Below are 21,140 nucleotides of genomic sequence, written 5' to 3'. Positions count from 1 at the left end.
GTTATGGTGCAAACCACTTCAAAAGGTTTCTTTAAAACTTCATTTAACCAAAATACCTGGTTTAGTCAGTCCAGATTGAAACAAAGGGGTTAACACAGAAACCGGTTCAGGACTAAATTGTGAAATCAGTAAATGACCACACAAGATCAAGGTATAATCCACAAATTGCACTCAAAACCACAGTTTTTAGGATTACAATCACAAAAGACAATACCATTTGTCAATTGTGTGGCAGCAGCAGTAACTAACAAGCTCTAGAATAAATGTACTTGTATGTGCACTCAAGAATGTAAACACTTTGTCACTGTCGATTGTCATGAAACAGGCATGTCGCCGTTCTTGGTTGGTTGGTTTGTTGTTTAACGCCGCACTCAGCAATATTCCAGCTATATGGCGGCGGTCTGTAAATAATCGAGTCTGGACCAGACAATCCAGTGATTAATATAATGAGCATGGATCCACGCAATTGGGATCGATGACATGCATCAACCAAGTCAGCGAGCCTGACCACCCGATCCCGTTAGTCGCCTTTCACGCCAAGCATAGTCGCCTTTTACGGCAAGCATGGGTTGCTGAAGACCTATTCTACCCCGGATCATATCACCACTGCGATGGCTTGTTAATTGTTAACTGAGGTAGTCATACCTATATACTTACATTAACACTATATGTCACTTGTTAAGTATTATTGTTGCAGGAGCTATTATTAGAAAGTCAATGCCATTCTCTCCATCATTTGGAGTGATCGTCAATTCAATTCAATTCGGTTTATTTCGTAAGTGTAGGCCATCGGCCCATAGTTACCTTTGTATTACAATGGACGTGATATACACAGCTGTTATTGTTGTGACAATAATGTACTACGAAGTGACATCGCTTGATAGATATAGATAGCTAGACGTTCAATTAATTTACAATCAGTTGTAGACATAATGATGTTAAATTTTTGTATGGTCGGATATTCATAAAAAAAGTTTGTGTTAAGTGATCCATGCGTAGCTTGTTATAACCGGAGCAAACTAACAAAAAATGATACTCATCCTCCACATACCCAGCATTACAAACACAACATAGTGAAGAGTGATCGTCCATTCTTCCCGTCTCATATTGTGCGTTTTATATGGTCTCAGAACCATCGTACTGTGAAGATCCGGGGTAGAATAGATCTACAGCAACCCATGCTTGCCGTAAAAGGCGACTATGCTTGTCGTAAGACGCGACTTACGGGATCGGGTGGTCAGACTCGCTGACTTGGTTGATGCATGTCATCGATCCCAATTGCGGGGATCGATGCTCATGATGTCAAACACTGGAGTGTCTGGTCCAGATTCGATTTTTTACAGACCACCGTCATACAGCTGGAATATTACTGAGTGTGGCGTTAAACAACAAACAAACAAACCATGAAATATGTGTTTTGGGACTTGTGTTTAAACTTACCGATGGAAAGATGTTTTTTAAGAGGACATGATTTGACATAAATTTTCAGATACACAGAACATGACTGGGAGTTGTTTTGTAACATGGTTACATACTAGACAATAGAGTTAAACAACAAACAAACTAACAAACTCAGAACCATCAGTCCCTCAGTCAGTGTGCCACGTTGGTGTTATGAGGATGGGCCAACCTGGAGGAGATACAGTATCTTGGATTAATCAATACTGAAATGAATGCTTCACTAAGTTCCATGTTGACGTTGCTTCTTGTATACTCATGTCAATACTGTAACCGTTGCAGCTGTACTTAGCAATGACTTCTGAAAATATTCGTTTTGATGTCGTATCTTTCTGTCTTACCAGATAAATTAGAATGTTGACGATTATAGTATATTACTCATATACCACAGCATTCTATTGCAGGATATATCTGGCGACTATGATGGATCTTGTGGTCAGTCTCAGTGACGTAGCTCATATTACCTACAAGAGATTTGGTGTAATCTGGCTGGAATATTGGGGACTACCGCGTTAAACAACATTCACGTACTACCATTATTCAATAGCCCTTGATTAATCATGATCACAGCTAACTTGTCAGTGCCACTTTCAAACCTTGAGCTGTGTATAGCTGGTGCTTGTTGTACTTTATGTATGAAGTATCTGGAAGAGTGAGAATAAGCTGCTTCTTATTCAGGTGTGATTCATAAGATGCAATGAGCTTCAGGATGTGTCCAGTCCCCGTGATTACCTGTACATAATTCCACAGGTAGTCATTTAATATCAGTTTCTTAAAATTATTGTGAAGAGCCTGTGATTAAAGCTGTGTGTGTTTTTACTATAAGCTTCTCCTAATAGTGCCCAATAAACAGAATGTCAGATATATACGTCATATAAATTGGTCTGAATTTACGTAACGTTGTTCCTGGTTTGTGATTAAAATAAATACATTGACGGATGAAAGAAGCAATTTTAATTTCTTTTCAAAATTGAAGGGTTGAATAAATTACACAAGGTAGAATGTAAATCCAGACATTCCTCTTCTGCATTTCAATCTTACTGTTTGAATTTGCATTAATTAGTATATCTATAGAAATTCGCCACTTCATAAAGAAACATATTGCAAAAATATTGCAAAAATATTGCAAAAATATTGCACCAATATACAGCAGCCATCACTTCTATCTCAGGGCACAAACAGTGGTATGTCCATTTACAAGTATAGAGACATCAGTAGCAAAGTGTGTAAAAAGTCTGTTTGATTTGGGACATCACAGGGAAAGAGGGGGATCGCCAAAATATGTCCCAACTATATAACTATAACGTGGGGACTTGAAAAAATGACACTTTCTATTTTTTCAAATAACAAAGTCATGTATTTGAACAATATTAAGTGACTGGTAATTTATTAATTATTCAAGGACAAATGTTACTGTTTTGGGAGAAGAGCATGAACGTATTACTTAAAATAGGAGGTCAGCAAAATCTCCTCCCAAATGAAATGACCAGTCCTTTACCAAACAGCTCTTTCACAAAATCATGCCCTTCTTTAAGAGTGGGTTATAAAAACAAAATACATCACATAAATATATCATCATCGCATGTAATATATCAATGTATATGTTTATTATTTTCTATGGTATAGGTATACAAGGAAACATAATCAAGATAATAACACGGCTCATGAAGATTGTTGGCCTTCTTGTACAGCCATGTCCTGTTGGTATTGCTGGTCAGCAGACAAGTAACGCTCTATGTAGTGCACGATCTCAAACACAACCTACAACAGAGACGCATTACTACAGATCTGTAAAAGTAGTGCTCTACGTGGTGCACGATCTCAAACACAACCTACAACAGAGACGCATTACTACAGATCTGTAAAGGTAGTGCTCTACGTGGTGCACGATCTCAAACACAACCTACAACAGATATGCATTACTACAGATCTGTAAAGGTAGTGCTCTACGTGGTGCACGATCTCAAACACAACCTACAACAGAGACGCATTACTACAGATCTGTAAAGGTAGTGCTCTACGTAGTGCACGATCTTAAACACAACCTACAACAGAGACGCATAACTACAGATCTGTAAAGGTAGTGCTCTACATAGTGCACGATCTTAAACACAACCTACAACAGAGACGCATTACTACAGATCTGTAAAGGTAGTGCTCTACATAGTGCACGATCTTAAGCACAACCTACAACAGAGACGCATTACTACAGATCTATGAAGGTAACTCTACATATACTCTGCCAAAAACAAAAAAATGCAAGTGATTTTTTATGCATATTTTATATATAATATAAATAACCAACAGATGTTAATCGATTGTTCAAAATTGGCACACATTACTGTCATTGACCAAGGTTCCATATGTCATTATAGCCACTGGTGGCACTACGATCGAGCCCAGAAATTCCAGCCCAGTTCAGCAAGGGTGAAAACTGTACTCGCGAAGATGTTTCTACCCTAGAATCCACAGTGAATAAGGAAAGGGACAAATAGAAAGTTGTGACTTTTGTAGACAGAACATAAAATTCATAAAATATGACATAGGTCCTTTAAAATAGTACGATAATAGTGTCAGATAGATTGTGTTGAAAAATATCTATCTCAAACAAAATCAAATACTTTCATATAACTTTCATACATGAAAATTTTACATCCATGTTTAGAAAAAGAAAAATCTCAGACACTTTTCCCGATGAGCTTGTGCATTCATCACTGATTAACAACATTTGTCATTTGAAAAAATTTGATCACAGCCAAATGGTCCAATGCTCAATTTCTAGTTGGTTAAGATTTAAGGAGCAACCAATTAGTCCCTCTTGATTCTCACTTGTCTCAGACTAACACACTAGTGTCTAACCTTGTTCATATTTTGGAGGTGTAAGATCAAATAATTCAGTAAAAATCGAGCTATATAATGGTGGCCTATAAATAAAAAAAAATAGAGACTGGACTCGACAATCCAGTGACTGATATTATGAGCAACGATCCATACACTCAATCAACCAAGTCACTGAGGCTGACCACTTGATCTATTAAGTCGCCTCTCACAACAAGCATAGGTGTGAGTGAGTAAGTGAGTTTGATTTTACGCCGCTTTTAGCAATATTCCCACAATATCACGGCGGGGGACACCAGAAATGGGCTTCACACATTGAACCCATGTCGGGAATCGAACCCGGGTCTTAGGTGTGACGAGCGAACGCTTTAACCACTAGGCTAGTGACATATTCAGATGGGGTCGATCCTATAGAGTTGTAATGACTGGGACGGCCTTACCTCCACCAGGATGAGGATGATGATCATCCACTCCAACCGTGTGTGGTGCGTGTCATTCAGGTGAGTACTCAGCAGCTCCATCAGCTCACACAAATGGCTCAGTCTCTCGTTCATCACCTTAAAACATACAGTGTCAGTGAGTGAGTTGGGTTTAACGCCTCTTTTAAGTGCATTCCAGTTATATCACGGCGTGTCAGCTTAATGGTTAGTTGGTTGGTTGGTTTGTTGTTTAACGCCGCACTCAGCAATATTTCAGCTATATGACGGCGGTCTGTAAATAATCGAGTCTGGACCAGACAATGATTGATATCATGAGCATCGATCCACGCAATTGGGATCGATGACATGTATCAACCAAATCAGCGAGCCTGACCGCCCAATCCTGTTAGTCGCCTTTTACGACAAGCATAGTCACCTTTTACGGCAAGCATGGGTTGCTGAAGACCTATTATACCCCTCAATCTTCACGGGTCATTAGCTTAACCAGCTTAATGTGGGAGGAAAGCCCGAAATGATGCAGGTCTCAGACGCTTACCACTTCGGTAAAACCCACGAGCACAGGTATGGTGCTGACAAACCTAGAAACATAATCAGGGTGAACCGGGATTCGAACCCACAATCATAGGTTTCTGGCGTGCCCAAGGGACGCAGGTCTGCACAGCGAATCGCGGCGCCTTAGACGACTGGGCCACTCGTAACCCCTTTAAAACATACAGAGGGTGAGTACAGTTTTACGCCGCTTGTAGCAATATTCCTGCATATATCAGGAGGTACCAGACGTGGGCTAAACACATTGAACCATATGAGGAATCAAATCTGGCTAAAAAATGCTATTACCACTAGACTGCCCCATCACCCCTAAAACATATACAACAAGTATTTGTCACAGAGTGACGAAATATCCCCCGCCTGTACACCAAAGTACCAAATATGAAGACAATCCAGCGATTAGTTCTTGAGATATTGTGGCAACACCGTTTTCCAACTCCAAAAACAGATTTGCCTGCTGTGACCTTGAAAATGGGGTCAAGGTCACCAAATCTGACAGGTGTATGCGGTGTCTGTATATACACTATAGTTCCAAATATGAAGACAATCCAGCAATTAGTTCTTGAGATATCGCGGCAACACCGTTTTCTAACTCCAAAAGCAGATTTGCCTGCTGTGACCTTGACAATGGGGTCAAGGTCACCAAAACTGACTGGTGTCTGCGGTGTCTGTATATACACCATAGTTCCAAATATGAAGACAATCCAGTGTTTAGTTCTTGAGATATCGCGGCAACACCGTTTTCCAACTCCAAAAGCAGATTTGTCTGCTGTGACCTTGAAAATGGGATCAAGGTCACCAAAACCGACTGGTGTCTGCGGAGTCTGTATATACACCATAGTTCCAAATATGAAGACAATCCAGTGTTTAGTTCTTGAGATATCGCGGCAACACCGTTTTCCAACTCTAAAAGCAGATTTGTCTGCTGTGACCTTGAAAATGGGATCAAGGTCACCAAAACTGACTGGTGTCTGCGGAGTCTGTATATACACCATAGTTCCAAATATGAAGACAATCCAGTGTTTAGTTCTTGAGATATCGCGGCAACATCGTTTTCCAACTCTAAAAGCAGATTTGTCTGCTGTGACCTTGAAAATGGGATCAAGGTCACCAAAACCGACTGGTGTCTGCGGAGTCTGTATATACACCATAGTTCCAAATATGAAGACAATCCAGTGTTTAGTTCTTGAGATATCGCGGCAACACCGTTTTCCAACTCTAAAAGCAGATTTGTCTGCTGTGACCTTGAAAATGGGATCAAGGTCACCAAAACCGACTGGTGTCTGCGGAGTCTGTATATACACCATAGTTCCAAATATGAAGACAATCCAGTGTTTAGTTCTTGAGATAGCGCGGCAACACCGTTTTCCAACTCCAAAAGCAGATATGCCTGCTGTGACCTTGAAAATGGGGTCAAGGTCACCAAAACCGACTGGTGTCTGCGGAGTCTGTATATACACCATAGTTCCAAATATGAAGACAATCCAGTGTTTAGTTCTTGAGATATCGCGGCAACACCGTTTTCCAACTCTAAAAGCAGATTTGTCTGCTGTGACCTTGAAAATGGGATCAAGGTCACCAAAACCGACTGGTGTCTGCGGAGTCTGTATATACACCATAGTTCCAAATATGAAGACAATCCAGTGTTTAGTTCTTGAGATAGCGCGGCAACACCGTTTTCCAACTCCAAAAGCAGATATGCCTGCTGTGACCTTGAAAATGGGGTCAAGGTCACCAAAACCGACTGGTGTCTGCGGAGTCTGTATATACACCATAGTTCCAAATATGAAGACAATCCAGTGTTTAGTTCTTGAGATATCGCGGCAACAAACAGGTGGGACGTACGGACGGACGGACGGACGTACGGACGTACGTACGGACGGTCGTGAATACTATATCCCCCGCTTCGCGCTTTCGCGCGGCGGGGGATAACAAGACAGACTTACTGGACAGCAGCCTGTACCAATAACTACTTTATCAAGTAGCCAGAACTTGTCAAACTTTACAGTAGAGTTTAAAACATAATATGGACAATTATTAGCTGATCTCACTAGACTAAATGTGTTGTTACCAGACTTGGGCTTCAAACTTGGGCTTTGGACTAGTGGCTAAAGTCACAGACTGTGATTGTAAAGCTTCAACTAAGGGAAATATGACATAAGAGTGAGTATTTTAACAGTATTCCAGTTACCGGGTATATCACAGTGTGTCAGCTTAATGTGGGAGGAAAGCCCAAAGTGATAAGGGTCTCAGGTGTTTACCACTTACAAAAAACTCACGAGCATGGGTATTGTGAGGACAAACCTTGAAACATAATCGGGGCGCACCTGGATTCAAATCCACAATTATAGGTACCTGGCATGTCCAAAGGGACGCAACTCTAAACAGCAAATTGCGACGCCTTAGACAACTGGGCCATTGTTTGTTTGTTGTTTTACGCTGCACTCAGCAATATTCCAGCTATATGACAGCAGTCTGTAAATAATCGAGTCTGGACCAGGCAATCCAGTAATTGATGTCATATGGGATTGATGACATACTTCAACCAAGTGAGCGAGCCTGACCAAACTATCCTGTTAGTTGCCTCCTACAACAAGCATAGTCGCCTTTTATGGCAAGCATGGGTTGCTGAAGACCTATTGATGACATACATTACAATAAACCCAACTGGCTCACTCACTTGAACTAAATATTTTCAATAGGTTGATACTCATATATTCCAGTGAATACAAGATCTTATACAGCCAAACCAGCATTTTGGGGGGTGTACAGCAAGATGGGAAAATGCAATTTGAATACATAATGATCCACTGGCCAGGGTGATATTTTCATGTGCTTGAGAATCAAATGCCCTCTGTGGTGTTTCTGGTATGAGTGAATATTTCAATCTTGTGTGTCAGATTAATGAAGGGGAAAGTCCACAATGATGCAGGTTGTAGATGTTTACTACTTACATGAGACGGAGTATGATGCTGACAACCCAAGAATCATAATCAGAGCCAAACTAAGACTACAAAATTGTGCTGAGGACAAGTAGAAATCTAATGATGGTAGTCCTTATTGACTAGGGCGATCGGGTAGCCTAGTGGTAAAATAAAGCCTTTGCTCGTCATGCCGAAGACCCGTGTTAGATTCCAGACATGGGTACAATGTGTGAAGCCCATTTCTGGTGTCCCCCGCCATCATATTGCTGGAATATTGCTAAAAGCGGCGTAAAACCATACTCAGTGGGGCTGGGAGCGGGGCTGGGAGTGGGGTTGCTGCCTACCAGGGTCCTCCTGCTGATGTTGAGGTGGTTGCAGTGCCTGAGGTGACTGGACCAGAATGGGGCTGGGAGCGGGGCTGGGAGCGGGGCTGGGAGTGAGGCTGGGGAGTGGGGCTGCTGCCTACCCGGGTCCTCCTGCTGATGTTGAGGTGGTTGCAGGCCTTCTGGTACAGCGGTTCCAGCATGCCTCGGTCCCAGTAGAAGTCGGGTGTGTCCAGCAGGTCAGAACTCAGATTTATCACATGCCTGGACAAACATTAACAATTGGTATAAAATAAATGGAGTGTCTGGTTGGTTGAAAGACATTGTTAAATGGATTTGAAGCCAAGGCATATTCTGGACTTTTTACTTTGGTCTTGTTGGTTTGTTTGTTTTGTTTAATGCCACACTCAGCAATATTCCAGCTATTTGATGGCAGTCTGTAAATTATGCAGTCTGGATCAGACAATCCAGTGACTGAAATCATGAGCTTTGATCTACGCAATTCGAATACGATAACATGCATCAACCAAATCAGTGAGTCTGACCACCCGATTCCGTTCGTAACTTTTTATGACTAACATGGGTTGCAGAAGGCGAATTCTAACCTGGATCTTCATGGGGATTTTACTGTGTATGAATACTTATAATACAAAATATTAATAGACATGGCATTTGATTCTAATGTTTCACTTTCAACATTAGGTTCTTGGCAAGAACCCCTTGTCTGTCATACTTAATTTGTCATGGCAACATGGATGTGGCATACATTATGTAATGTGTCACATGATGATGATGATGATGATGATGATTATTATTATATGGCAGTGAATGGTGCTGGGTATTTATTGGTATGGAATATCAAACACTGGATCACCAAGGATGGTGTGTCAACCACAGCACCATCTCGCAATTTGGTTCAACAAAAAGTAACTTGAAAAAATACACCTTTACAAATGCAACAAAAATATTGGTTACCGTAAAGAAAACAGCTCTCCTGTCCTTCGCAGGACCTCACGTCGTGACATGCGTATCTTTTTTCCATCTCGCAAGTCCTAAGATGCAAATGATACACTCATTGACTCATTGGTAGTTAAGTCACTACTCCTCATAACAATAGGAAAACCTTAGCAATTTGTACTAGCCCTGTTGACGCCTAAACAGTTGACATTTTTTGCTTCAGGACTCATTGTAAAACCAGCAGCTATAAAGACTGTCCACTGTATGAAAGACCTCCTCAATACCTCACGATCATGTATTCACTACATTTCTCCATCAGCCATGTCTACATATTGCCGCCATGCTGTTTAATAGAGATGTCTGATACTGAAGCAGTGAGTAGAGCAGACGGCCACAAGGTTATGGCACATATTGCACTCAGGATTCATTTGAGTTTTTATTCGAAGGTTTCTATTTTAATTGGGTTATTCCGTTTTTCATTGGGTAATCAATATTTTTTCACCTAGCTACTCATCATTCTATTGGGTTTTTCCCCAAATGAGCTAACATTTTGAGATTTAAAAATAAATAAACAAGTGTATAGTTGACAAAGTCATCTATATCCCCCGCCCATTTTAACACGTTATGGTCCCAAACCAGGTAAATGACCCAACATTTCTCTTAGCCCATGTCAAAATAGCTGCAATGGAAATTCTAAAATAAACATTTCTGAAACTCCTTAATATCAAATGGCACTTGTTCAGTATGCGCTTTATATACAGACATGCAATGTTTGGCAAGGAAATATTTAACAGTTTATTTGTTATACTCCTTAAGTAAACCAATCCTATATTAAAACTTAAATCCAACTTGTTGCCATGGAAACGTAAAACATAAAAATTTATAAAACTCCTAAATAGCAAAAGGCACCAGTTCAGTATGTGCCTAGTACACATGCAAAGTTATGTAAGAAATTATTTAACGTTTTTTTAGTTACGCTCCAGAAACGAACAGCACCCTTATAGAACCTAAGTCCAACTTGTTGCCATGGAAACGTAAAAAATATAAATTTATAAAATTCCTAAATAGCAAAAGGCACCAGTTCAGCATGAGTCTGATAGACATGCAAAGTTTGGTAGAGAAATATTTAACGGTTTCTGGGTTATGCTCCGGAAACGATTTGGGGACGCACACACACACACAGACAGACAGACAGACAGACACACAGACACACAGACACACACACACACACACACACACACACACACACACACACGGACGGAACCCATTTCTATATCCCCCGCCAACTTCGTTGGGGCATGGGATAATAATGTTTTGTAAAGATGTATGTAAGGGTTCTAACTATAGGCTTGACTCAGAAACTAATTAGCTTGTAATTGTGTTTCGGAAATTAGCTCCATTGTACGCATGCTGAAAGCTTCATTGGATATTTACGCATGCTGTTTTTATATATTTGAGTTGTCCATTTAATCATGCGTTTCTGTACGCAAGGTAATTGAGAGTAATTGGGTTTTGAATATTTTTTTGGGTGGGGGTATTTGTGCAAATACGCAGCTTATCTGTAGCTCTGCCTTCTATGGTGGGGCAGTCAGATCGTCAAGTACAGGTATCAGGGAGAAAAAGTAAAAGATCTGATAGCAATGAGATTGGATATCGATCCGAAATGTCCAGTCAGCAACAAAACTTACTTCTGTGACTGGCTCTACGAGGTCCACAAGCTTCTCCAGAGATGCCTCCCACACTCCCAGGTTCACTGGAGGAACATAACATGGCATCATATCACTCTGACAAACTCAGCAACAGGTATTGCTAACTTGCCAAAACTCTTTTATCTTGCTTATAAAGTGTAGCTAATAGTCACTGATTCATGATTTGATTGCCCACAAGGTGAGGTGAAATGGGGTTCAACATCACGTCAAGTCACTTGCATGCACATGTGTGTGTTTTTAGCTGCTTGTACTAGTCCAGACAAATGCTGATTTTATAGTGTTAACCCACTGAGATACCATGCTGCAGTTTATCATGAATACCCCACTCAGACACAGTATACTTACTCCGAGCCGACCGGTCATTGTTTTAGCCCCTTAATGCCAAGTGCCACACAGGGTAAAAACAAGTACAATCTTTAAACATCTTTTGCTAAGACACAGCCGGGGATCGAACCCTTCACCTTCCACTCACCGGACAGACACTCTACCACTAGACCACGGAGGCGGACTGATTGGCCACAAACCAAGTTATGGTCTTACTAGCCAAATGTACTGATGACTCATTTCATATGCTGGGCTGTGAGTCTTTATTTGCCTCACAACATCTGAACTGAACATCACTGCTGTTTATGAATACAGTCACAACATAACAGGACTCTAAAATTCAGTTTATTATGGCTAGAGTTCATTATTCACCACATTGATAGGAAGTAGGTTGATAAAGGCAGACTACCCTGGAGTATGGAGTAAATATCACAGTATTACTATTACAAGTACCTATATTTCTGGTATCCATCTTTCATAGAGGTAGCCAACTTTAAACTACATGTAATGGGCTAGGTGTCATTAATCTCAGGACTAGACTCACTAATGCTTAGTTATACATTATTTCATTGAATTTACTGTAAAATTACTTCTGAATTAAAGAAAATAATAACAAATAAAAACATTGCAAATATTTTCCAAATTTTCCTGCCAAAGGTGCCTTATACAGAAATTCCAACTAAGTCCCTGTGTTGGGTGAGTGAGTTGGGTTTAAACCCTGCATAAAACAGTATTCCAGTTGTATCAGTGCGTCAACTTAATGTGTGTGGGGGAAGCCCAATGTGATGTACTGTAGGTCTAGGATGTTTACCACATTGGTGACACCCATGAGCATAGGTATGGTGCTGACAAACCAAAGAATATAATCACTGCAAAGCAGCATTTGAACCCACATTCATAGCTTACTGGCATGCCCAAGGACGCCACTCTGCATAGTGAATTGCAGACCATCCATGCCCCCCTGTGTTGGAGAAGGTGTCCTAGCTGTGATATGATTGATTCCCTCTTACCAGCCTGAGACAGGGCGTTGAAGAAGGTGTACCAGCTGTGATATGACTGATTCCCTCTCACCAGCCTGAGACAGGGCGTTGGAGAAGGTGTACTAGCTGTGATATGACTGATTCCCTCTTACCAGCCTAAGACAGGGCGTTGGAGAAGGTGTACTAGCTGTGATATGATTGATTCCCTCTTACCAGCCTGAGACAGGGCGTTGGAGAAGGTGTACTAGCTGTGATATGATTGATTCCCTCTTACCAGCCTGAGACAGGGCGTTGGAGAAGGTGTACTAGCTGTGATATGATTGATTCCCTCTTACCAGCCTGAGACAGGGCGTTGGAGAAGGTGTACTAGCTATGATATGATTGATTCCCTCTTACCAGCCTGAGACAGGGCGTTGGAAAAGGTGTACTAGCTGTGATATGATTGATTCCCTCTTACCAGCCTGAGACAGGGCGTTGGAGAAGGTGTACTAGCTGTGATATGATTGATTCCCTCTTACCAGTCTGAGACAGGGCGTTGGAGAAGGTGTACTAGCTGTGATATGATTGATTCCCTCTTACCAGCCAAAGACAGGGCGTTGGAGAAAGTGTACTAGCTGTGATATGATTGATTCCCTCTTACCAGCCTGAGACAGGGCGTTGGAGAAGGTGTACTAGCTGTGATATGACTGATTCCCTCTTACCAGCCTGAGACAGGGCGTTGGAGAAGGTGTACTAGCTGTGATATGATTGATTCCCTCTTACCAGCCTGAGACAGGGCATTGGAGGTGTACTAGCTGTGATATGACTGATTCCCTCTTACCAGTCTGAGACAGGGCGTTGGAGAAGGTGTACTAGCTGTGATATGATTGATTCCCTCTTACCAGTCTGAGACAGGGCGTTGGAGAAGGTGTACTCGCTGTGATATGATTGATTCCCTCTTACCAGCCTGAGACAGGGCATTGGAGGTGTACTAGCTGTGATATGATTGATTCCCTCTTACCAGCCTGAGACAGGGCGTTGGAGAAGGTGTACTAGTTGTGATATGTTTGATTCCCTCTTACCAGCCTGAGACAGGGCATTGGAGAAGGTGTACTAGCTGTGATATGATTGATTCCCGCTTACCAGCCTGAGACAGGGCGTTGGAGATGGTGTACTAGCTGTGATATGATTGATTCCCTCTTACCAGCCTGAGACAGGGCATTGGAGGTGTACTAGCTGTGATATGATTGATTCCCTCTTACCAGCCTGAGACAGGGCGTTGGAGAAGGTGTACTTCTCCAGAATCTGGTGGCCCTCCTCTTCCTCTTTCTCATGTATCTGGATCAACTCACCCACCAGGTTTGTCGGCTCACTGACAAAATATTTATTAAATATTTCACCATGTGTTTGGAAAATACTCAATTCTGATTGCTCAACAAGACGTTTCGAATAGAAACACCCTCTCATTGCAACACCTGACTCCAAGAGAAATTTAAAGACTGATAAGTATAACTTAAAGTCTGATAAGTATGATGCTTAAAGATATAAACTTAGTCATAACGAAACATAAACAACTGCATGACTATTCCGCTACATACTTTGTCATAATAAAGGGCATGTCTTCCATCTCATGCATGACGATACTCCTGTCATAGGGAGCCTCACAGTGCCTCCTGAGAAACTTCAGCACTTCACTTCTCTGCAAACATGTACAATAGAATCTTAGCAATGCTACCATGGCAATCGCCATGTTATAATGATCAGGGAACATCAATGTTCACAATAAACATTAAAGCCAAGATAGCCATAGCCTGATCTAAAAACTTCCAATAATTAGATGGTCCCTAGATTACAATACCACAGAAGAAAATGTCCAGGACCACAGGAGCCCCCCTAACTTTAAATGTCCTACAGCTCCTACCCCCTGTATTTAGTAGATTGGTTGGTTTGTTGTTTAACGCTGCACTCAGCAATATTCCAGCTATATGACGGCGGTCTGTAAATAATCAAGTCTGGACCAGACAATCCAGTGACTAATATCATGAGCATAGATCCACACAATTGGGATCGATGACATGCATCAACCAAATCAGCGAGCCTGACCACCCGATCCCGTTAGTTGCCTTTTACGACAAGCAGAGTCACCTTTTACGGCAAGCATGGGTTGCTGAAGACCTATTCTACCCCGGAATCTTCACGGGTCGTATTTAGTAGAAGTGTAACTATACACTTTGTTGAACAGCATATGTACCTTGATAGTATGGAAACATTGTGATACATTAAAAACTCTGTCATGTTTTTAGTAGATACATTCCAGAATGACATTGAATGACCATCCAGAACATATTCAGTATATTCAAGTCCATTAAAATAAATATTGTCCATACCATTTTAAATTTCCTCATTACAAATCCTTGTCATGTGTTGCATGACCTCACAATAGGTAGTTCAGAGGAACATGGTATTGTGATTAAGCTAACAAGTACATACCTCAACTTCTGGAGTATTCCAAAAGACCACAGAACCTATCCTAAAGAAAACATAAATTTTTATTTATTACATTTAATATTCTTAATCCATATGTGTTCGATTCCCCACATCGGTACAATGTGTGAAGCCCATTTCTGGTGTCCCCCACCGTGATATTGCTGAAATATTGCTAAAAGCAGTGTACAACCATTCTAAGTCATTCACTCAATCCATAAGAGATTCAGATGTGCAACAATAGAACTTTTGAAGCATATTTTGGACAATCCCTTCAACAATGTTCAAGTTTTGAAATAGCAGATTCTCCATAATTGATATTTTTGCTTACGTTGTTTTATAATCAATACTATTATAGTGCTCACATGAGAATATTTATTCAAAATGCATAATGATAGTGGTGTGTGTGTGTGTTTTTGTTTAGAACAATGAAGCACTTAGTAATATTCCTATATGATACGATGGCAGCCTGTAAATTATCAAGTCTGGACCACACAATCCAATAGTGATAACATGAGCAACAATTCATGCTGTCAATCTACGATAACGCAATCAACAGTCCCAAACCCAGACCACCCAATCAGTTCAGTTGCCTCTTACAACAAGCAAAGGTCACTGGCATCTATATATGCATTAGCTCACCCTGTATCTGTGCATGGACTGATACAGTCTGCCCAGGGTGCGACCACCTCCGTGGTCTAGTGGTAGATGTTTCGCCCAGAGAGAGGAAGGTCAGGGGATCGATCCCCAGCTGCGTCATACCAAAAGACGTTTAAGGATGGTACTTGTTGTAACCCAGTCCAGCACTCTGCTTTAAGGGGCTAAAACAAGGACTCGTTGGCTCAGAGTCAGTAACTGAGTGGGGTATTCATGTTAAAACTGCGACATGGAATCTCAGTGGGCTAGCACTATATAATTGGCATTAGTCCAGACTAGCGTGCACTCGTAATAACCACTGGTGGCGCTTCGATTGAGCCCAGGAATTCCAAGGGTGGAAACTGGACTTTTACAGTCAGTTAACTCTCTTGCCTAGGGAAGATGCTCACCTCCTAGGTTGGGTATTCATGTTAAAACTGCGGCATGGAATCTCAGTGGGCTAGCAATATAAAATCGGCATTAGTCCATACTAGCGCGCACTCACGCACGAAAGCACGCACAAAAGCACGCAAAAAAACACTCACAAAAGTATGAAAGCATGAACGCATGACACTATAAAGGTGCAATAGTCTTGGACACGACGTTATACCTCATTTCATCTCACCTCACCTCCTAGGTTGCTATATTGTCAATACTGTACACAATACTCATTGTGCCCCTGGTTATTCCCCTCCAGCCATGATCTGAATAATAACATTCTATTGTTGACCTTCTATTGTCCAGACACCTTTAATTAAGTGCCACATATTTTCATTGAATGTTTATTATCCATGTTTCAACCAATAACATTTTAACAACACATATATATATTATTGCCCATGAAAACCATATAATGGGTGAACCGCATTCACAGATGCCATCCCATTAACAAAAAATTAGGAATATCTGGCATTTATCAAAAAAACTTTCAAAGAAAAATGATTAATAAATATTATATCGGCATGTCTGTCGTAATAAGAAATGTTTGGCATTATTTTTTAAGCACCCTAACTCTTCAAAGCCTTACCCAACAAAAGGTAAAACAAGTGACAATTAATTGGTTCATTGGTTGTTTATTTGACAATGAATGTAGTTAGTTCAAGATCTGGATTAAATTAAGTGTAAGATATTTCACTTGATCAGACTGCTGAAATTTGGTTCAAATTATCATAATGATTCTGCCAAAATCATAATGGTTGGTATTTCTGTATAATTGAAACACTATTTTATAAAGAGGAAGAGAAAGTTTTGAAAAGGGCTTCAACAGAGAAACCACTGTATGTAGAGTGAGTGATTGAGTGAGTAAGGATTTAATGTCGCTTTTAGCAATATTCCAGCAATATCATGGTGGGGGACACCAAAAAATTGGCTTTGCACATCAAACCTAAGTTATCAGTATGAAGTGCAAACATTTTAACCACTAGGCTAGGCTTGTAGAGACAATCCTGGCTGTTGGCCCTGGTGCTGCTTGAGTGTACACTGTGAGGATTCGGGGTTAAAATAAGTCCCCAGCCACCCAGGCCGTAGGAACCAACTATGCTTGTCGTAAGACGCGACTAACAGACTCGCTGACTGGTTAATAGCATGTCGTCTTAACCCTAACAGCAAGGCATTGTTGTTCATAGGAATGACTGGGTTGTCTGGTCCAGATTTGATCATATACAGTCCACCATCGTTATCTCGAACATTGCTGACTGTGATGTTGGACAACTGTGTATGGATATACTTGTACTTATATACATAAGTTCTGTGGACTTCATCATCTCATCCAGTGATGACTGATGATATCCCAATGGAAGAAGTAAACATTTGGACAATTCTGCCCTGAGGAAACGTACACAAATAAATTCACTTTCACAATGAATTCACATTCACTTCACTCGTAATCTGACATTCATTTATACAGATACAATTTAACATAATTGTCACGGACTTTCAAATGCTGTTAAAATTATCCATGGACTGAAGAAATATATCCCTTTATTCCAGAGGGTTTGTAAGTTACTGTTTAATTAAGTTTATTATTTTTGTCATTGAACAGCTGATGGGGAAATAGATACTTACTTGAAAAAAAACATTTCTCTAAGTTCTTTATCCACCTTGTACTTGGCCTTTGCATATAGGCCTCCGGTCACATCTGAGAATAAGAAGAAATAGCTCATGATCAGAATTAGAGATAGGCAGTGAAGATAGTGGAAAATAACACCAAGAGATTGTACCGGTATAAATTGTCCCTTTGAAGAGTCATAATTCTCCAGACTTCAGTGAATCTTTAGCAACCCTTAGAAATGAAAACCTGAGCTGACAGAGTGAGTATATTTTACTCATTAGAGTCATTTAGAGTGATGACTGGGACAGATATATGGGGCAGTCACTGTCATAAATACTCAGTACTTGAAAAGGTAAATCTCCCTCTCCCATTTATATCAATGTAATATACAGACTGTACTGTCAAAGGGCCTTAGGGACCAAACCACCCATTGTCATTATCATGATTACCTGTGACAGACAAATATAGGGCTAGGGGGCCATATTGCTCATAGATGGGGAGTCATTTGCTTATTTCAAGGTCCCTTAGCAATCTGAATCACTGAAAGTGTAATCACCGACTGGCAGTTCATGTATGACATACAGTCCCTGGGCTTCTAGTGCCTTCCTCAGCTGAGAGATGTTTAACTCCTCAGCCATAGCATATGCTGTCACCATCATCTTGCCATCCTATAACAAATATGACCACATTCGGGCAATTGGATTATCATGGAGATCAGAAGTGTTATTAACTGTGTTCACTTAACAAATATCTATCAGTCAGTGAACAATTATCTTTTCATAAAACAACACTCAGTAACAGTATATGGAGTTTGAATCCCAGAATAGTTCTGAGTATAATCCTTATTATCCTAGACTAACGCTTAGTCTCTGAAAATATATAACTTTGATAGAAACAAGAAACTACATTTAAATTGAAAAGGAGCCCCATTGTGATGGGAGATTCAGAAGCTGAACCTGTGAAAAATCTAGGCTTGCTTCATTTAGGGCTACAGCATTACAGTAAGGGAAAAACATGACAAGATTTGATACAACTGAAATACTGTTGCATACACTGACTTGACAGGCAATGCATATCAGTAGGAAAGTAATTTGGCTCCCATGACATGATGATACAGTTCAAGTAAAAAATAAAATTGGGTCTAATGTAAAAAGGGGGCATGGGTGGCCCAGTCGTCTAAGGCGCTGCGATTCGCTGTGCAGAGTTGCGTCCCCTGGACACGCCAGAAACCTATGATTGTGGGTTCGAATCCCAGTTCGCCCTGATTATGTTTCTAGCTTTATCAGCACCATACCTGTGCTCGTGGGTTTCACCGAAGTGGTAAACGTCTGAGACCTTCATCACTTCGGGCTTTCCTCCCACATTAAGCTGACACGCCGTGATATAACTGAAATGCTGTTAAAAGCGGCGTTAAACCCAACTCACTCAATCTAATGTGAAAAAATAAAACCTTAATAAAGCAAGACCAAAAAAAACTTTTACCTGGGCTTCTTTAGAAGGTATAACTTTTTTTCTCGCTGGTCTCTTGGCAACTAGGCCAGTCACAGTTTTCTGAATGCCTGCACTTGTGACGTAAGAACGAGTCAGGCCAGCTGACAGACTTATGGGTAATAAGCCAAAGGAAAAATTAGGATGTGAAGTTCTTCTTAAAAGGCTTGTCCTTGAAGAAACATGGATCACTTGTATTTGGTGAATGGATTTCTGAGGATAAAACTTGTTAGAGGCTGAATTGCTGAAGTATCTAATGAAAGATATACTCTTCCAAGACTCTCTCAAACACCTTGGGCACATCCTTCCCAAGGCATATACTTGAGTCCCTTTTCCAAAAACTGTTGATAACATCATATGTCCAATGTTTTACACTGAAAAAAATGAAGAGATGTTGGCAGTTTCCAAAGGATATCACACATAATATGTAGGCAAGCCGCATATGGAAATATATTAATTTGTAATTACAATCTGTTATATGTTGTTAATCGCTTATATTGATCTGTTTTAAAAGAAATGATGTTTTTATTTACAAAAGCATTGGAATCACAATTAGTTTGGACATAGGACCGGTAATAGACAATGTTTCTGTTAATCATGTTAGTAAACTTGTCTCAAGAGTTAAGTAACTATTTAGGTCAAGTTCTTGTCTATTGATCTTGTATGTGCCATTGTGGCATGCATAGAGCTGAGAGTTTCTAACATTCTGTAATTCAGAAATCACGAGAATCTGTATATTCCAGACTTCAGGGCTCATTGAATCTAGTTACAGAATCAACAGATTCTCATGATTTCTCTGACTTAAACCATGTTCTGGTTGATATATAACTTCTCTATAATTTTGCATAATGATCTATAGTTGCACCAGTTTTACTTGTTAAAAATAAATGCACATTCAGAATGGCTATTGAATTTCTGGCTCTGAGTATCAACAGCAACAACAATAGCGTGACTTTATCATAATATTTAACTTTAGATTAGGTTGTCAAAAGTATCATCAGAATGGCAGGTCTTTGCATCCATCTGAACTAGACCATGCCTTTTCCCAACATGACACTGACAACTCAGCTACTAAAAGTGAATAAAAAGTTGGCATTCTCAAAAAAGATGGTTGGCCTATTAGTCATGAACTTATGCACTGAACTTATTATGTATCAATATTATTCTTTTCATATTTGCCCTGAGTATATTCGTATTGAGCGTGCTAGTGTTTTTAATCATTTTAGTCCAACCACACTGTCTGTCATTAAAATCTAAAATAACAGAAACATGTAAAATGGAGACTATGCTCCGTGTTGCCCTTTTCAAGGCTTTATGTTGAACTCAGTGACTGTTGCGAAATTCTTACATTATATCGGTTTAGTTAGAATAATGTTAAACCACAAGATTTTTATGCAACATAAGCTTGAGTTGGTTGACCAATAAAGAGTGTTCTATGAATCACAATTGCAGTGACTGCCATTTCACCCGAGCACATTGGCTCCCTTTACGAACATGTCAAATAAGCGAAAGTACACTGGTATTTCTTCATGGTAATTTCAAACCGATGGTTCAAACAACTGACAGTGAAGGTACCACAGTGACATTGGTTAGTTGATGATAGGGGTCGTTGAAAATTTGCAAAATTTGTCGGCTCAGTGGTTAAGATCTACATATTGTAAGAGCAAATAAACGCAAATACGGTAATTCTCACACAGATAAACAACAACCTTCCAATTGAATTCGTCCACGTGGAGCCCAACGCTCGGGAAGCTGGTGGAAACTGCAAGAAAAGATGTTGCAATCACAACACGCGTCGTCTGCTGTAAGCTGACATCTTGGTTTATCAAATTACAGAAATGTAAAACAAACGAAAAGGGGTTTAGTTTTCTTTGTAAAACTGCTATTTGTTAAGACACCAAAATCTTCAGGAAACTCAATTGGTTTAATCAAACGTAAGATCATAATTTTCCCACATGAGTCGATCAAGTTTCAAAAGGGATATTTAATTATGTTTCACAA

General features: G+C 40.3%; 1 protein-coding gene across 1 annotated transcript; it reads right to left on the bottom strand.

Annotated features, from left to right (window-relative positions):
- Nucleotides 1–3,026: 3,026 nt before the first annotated feature.
- On the bottom strand, nucleotides 3,027–20,954 carry LOC124137869 (required for meiotic nuclear division protein 1 homolog). Its single transcript, XM_048385298.1, has 12 exons — nucleotides 20,833–20,954; nucleotides 19,134–19,513; nucleotides 18,208–18,319; nucleotides 17,666–17,738; nucleotides 14,972–15,011; nucleotides 14,080–14,180; nucleotides 13,744–13,853; nucleotides 11,178–11,242; nucleotides 9,508–9,584; nucleotides 8,676–8,796; nucleotides 4,737–4,853; nucleotides 3,027–3,219 (listed from the first exon to the last, which is right to left on the bottom strand). Exons 2-12 carry the CDS (start codon nucleotides 19,494–19,496, stop codon nucleotides 3,121–3,123), a joined length of 1,278 nt encoding a protein of 425 aa, XP_048241255.1. The 5' UTR covers nucleotides 19,497–19,513; nucleotides 20,833–20,954; the 3' UTR covers nucleotides 3,027–3,120.
- Between the last annotated feature and the right edge of the window lie 186 nt (nucleotides 20,955–21,140).

Source organism: Haliotis rufescens, unplaced genomic scaffold (assembly GCF_023055435.1).
Source record: "Haliotis rufescens isolate VD_foot unplaced genomic scaffold, xgHalRufe1.0.p SCAF_57, whole genome shotgun sequence".
In the NCBI taxonomy this organism is placed as follows: Eukaryota; Metazoa; Mollusca; class Gastropoda; order Lepetellida; family Haliotidae; genus Haliotis; species Haliotis rufescens.
This window is presented reverse-complemented; position numbering and strand designations above follow the sequence as displayed.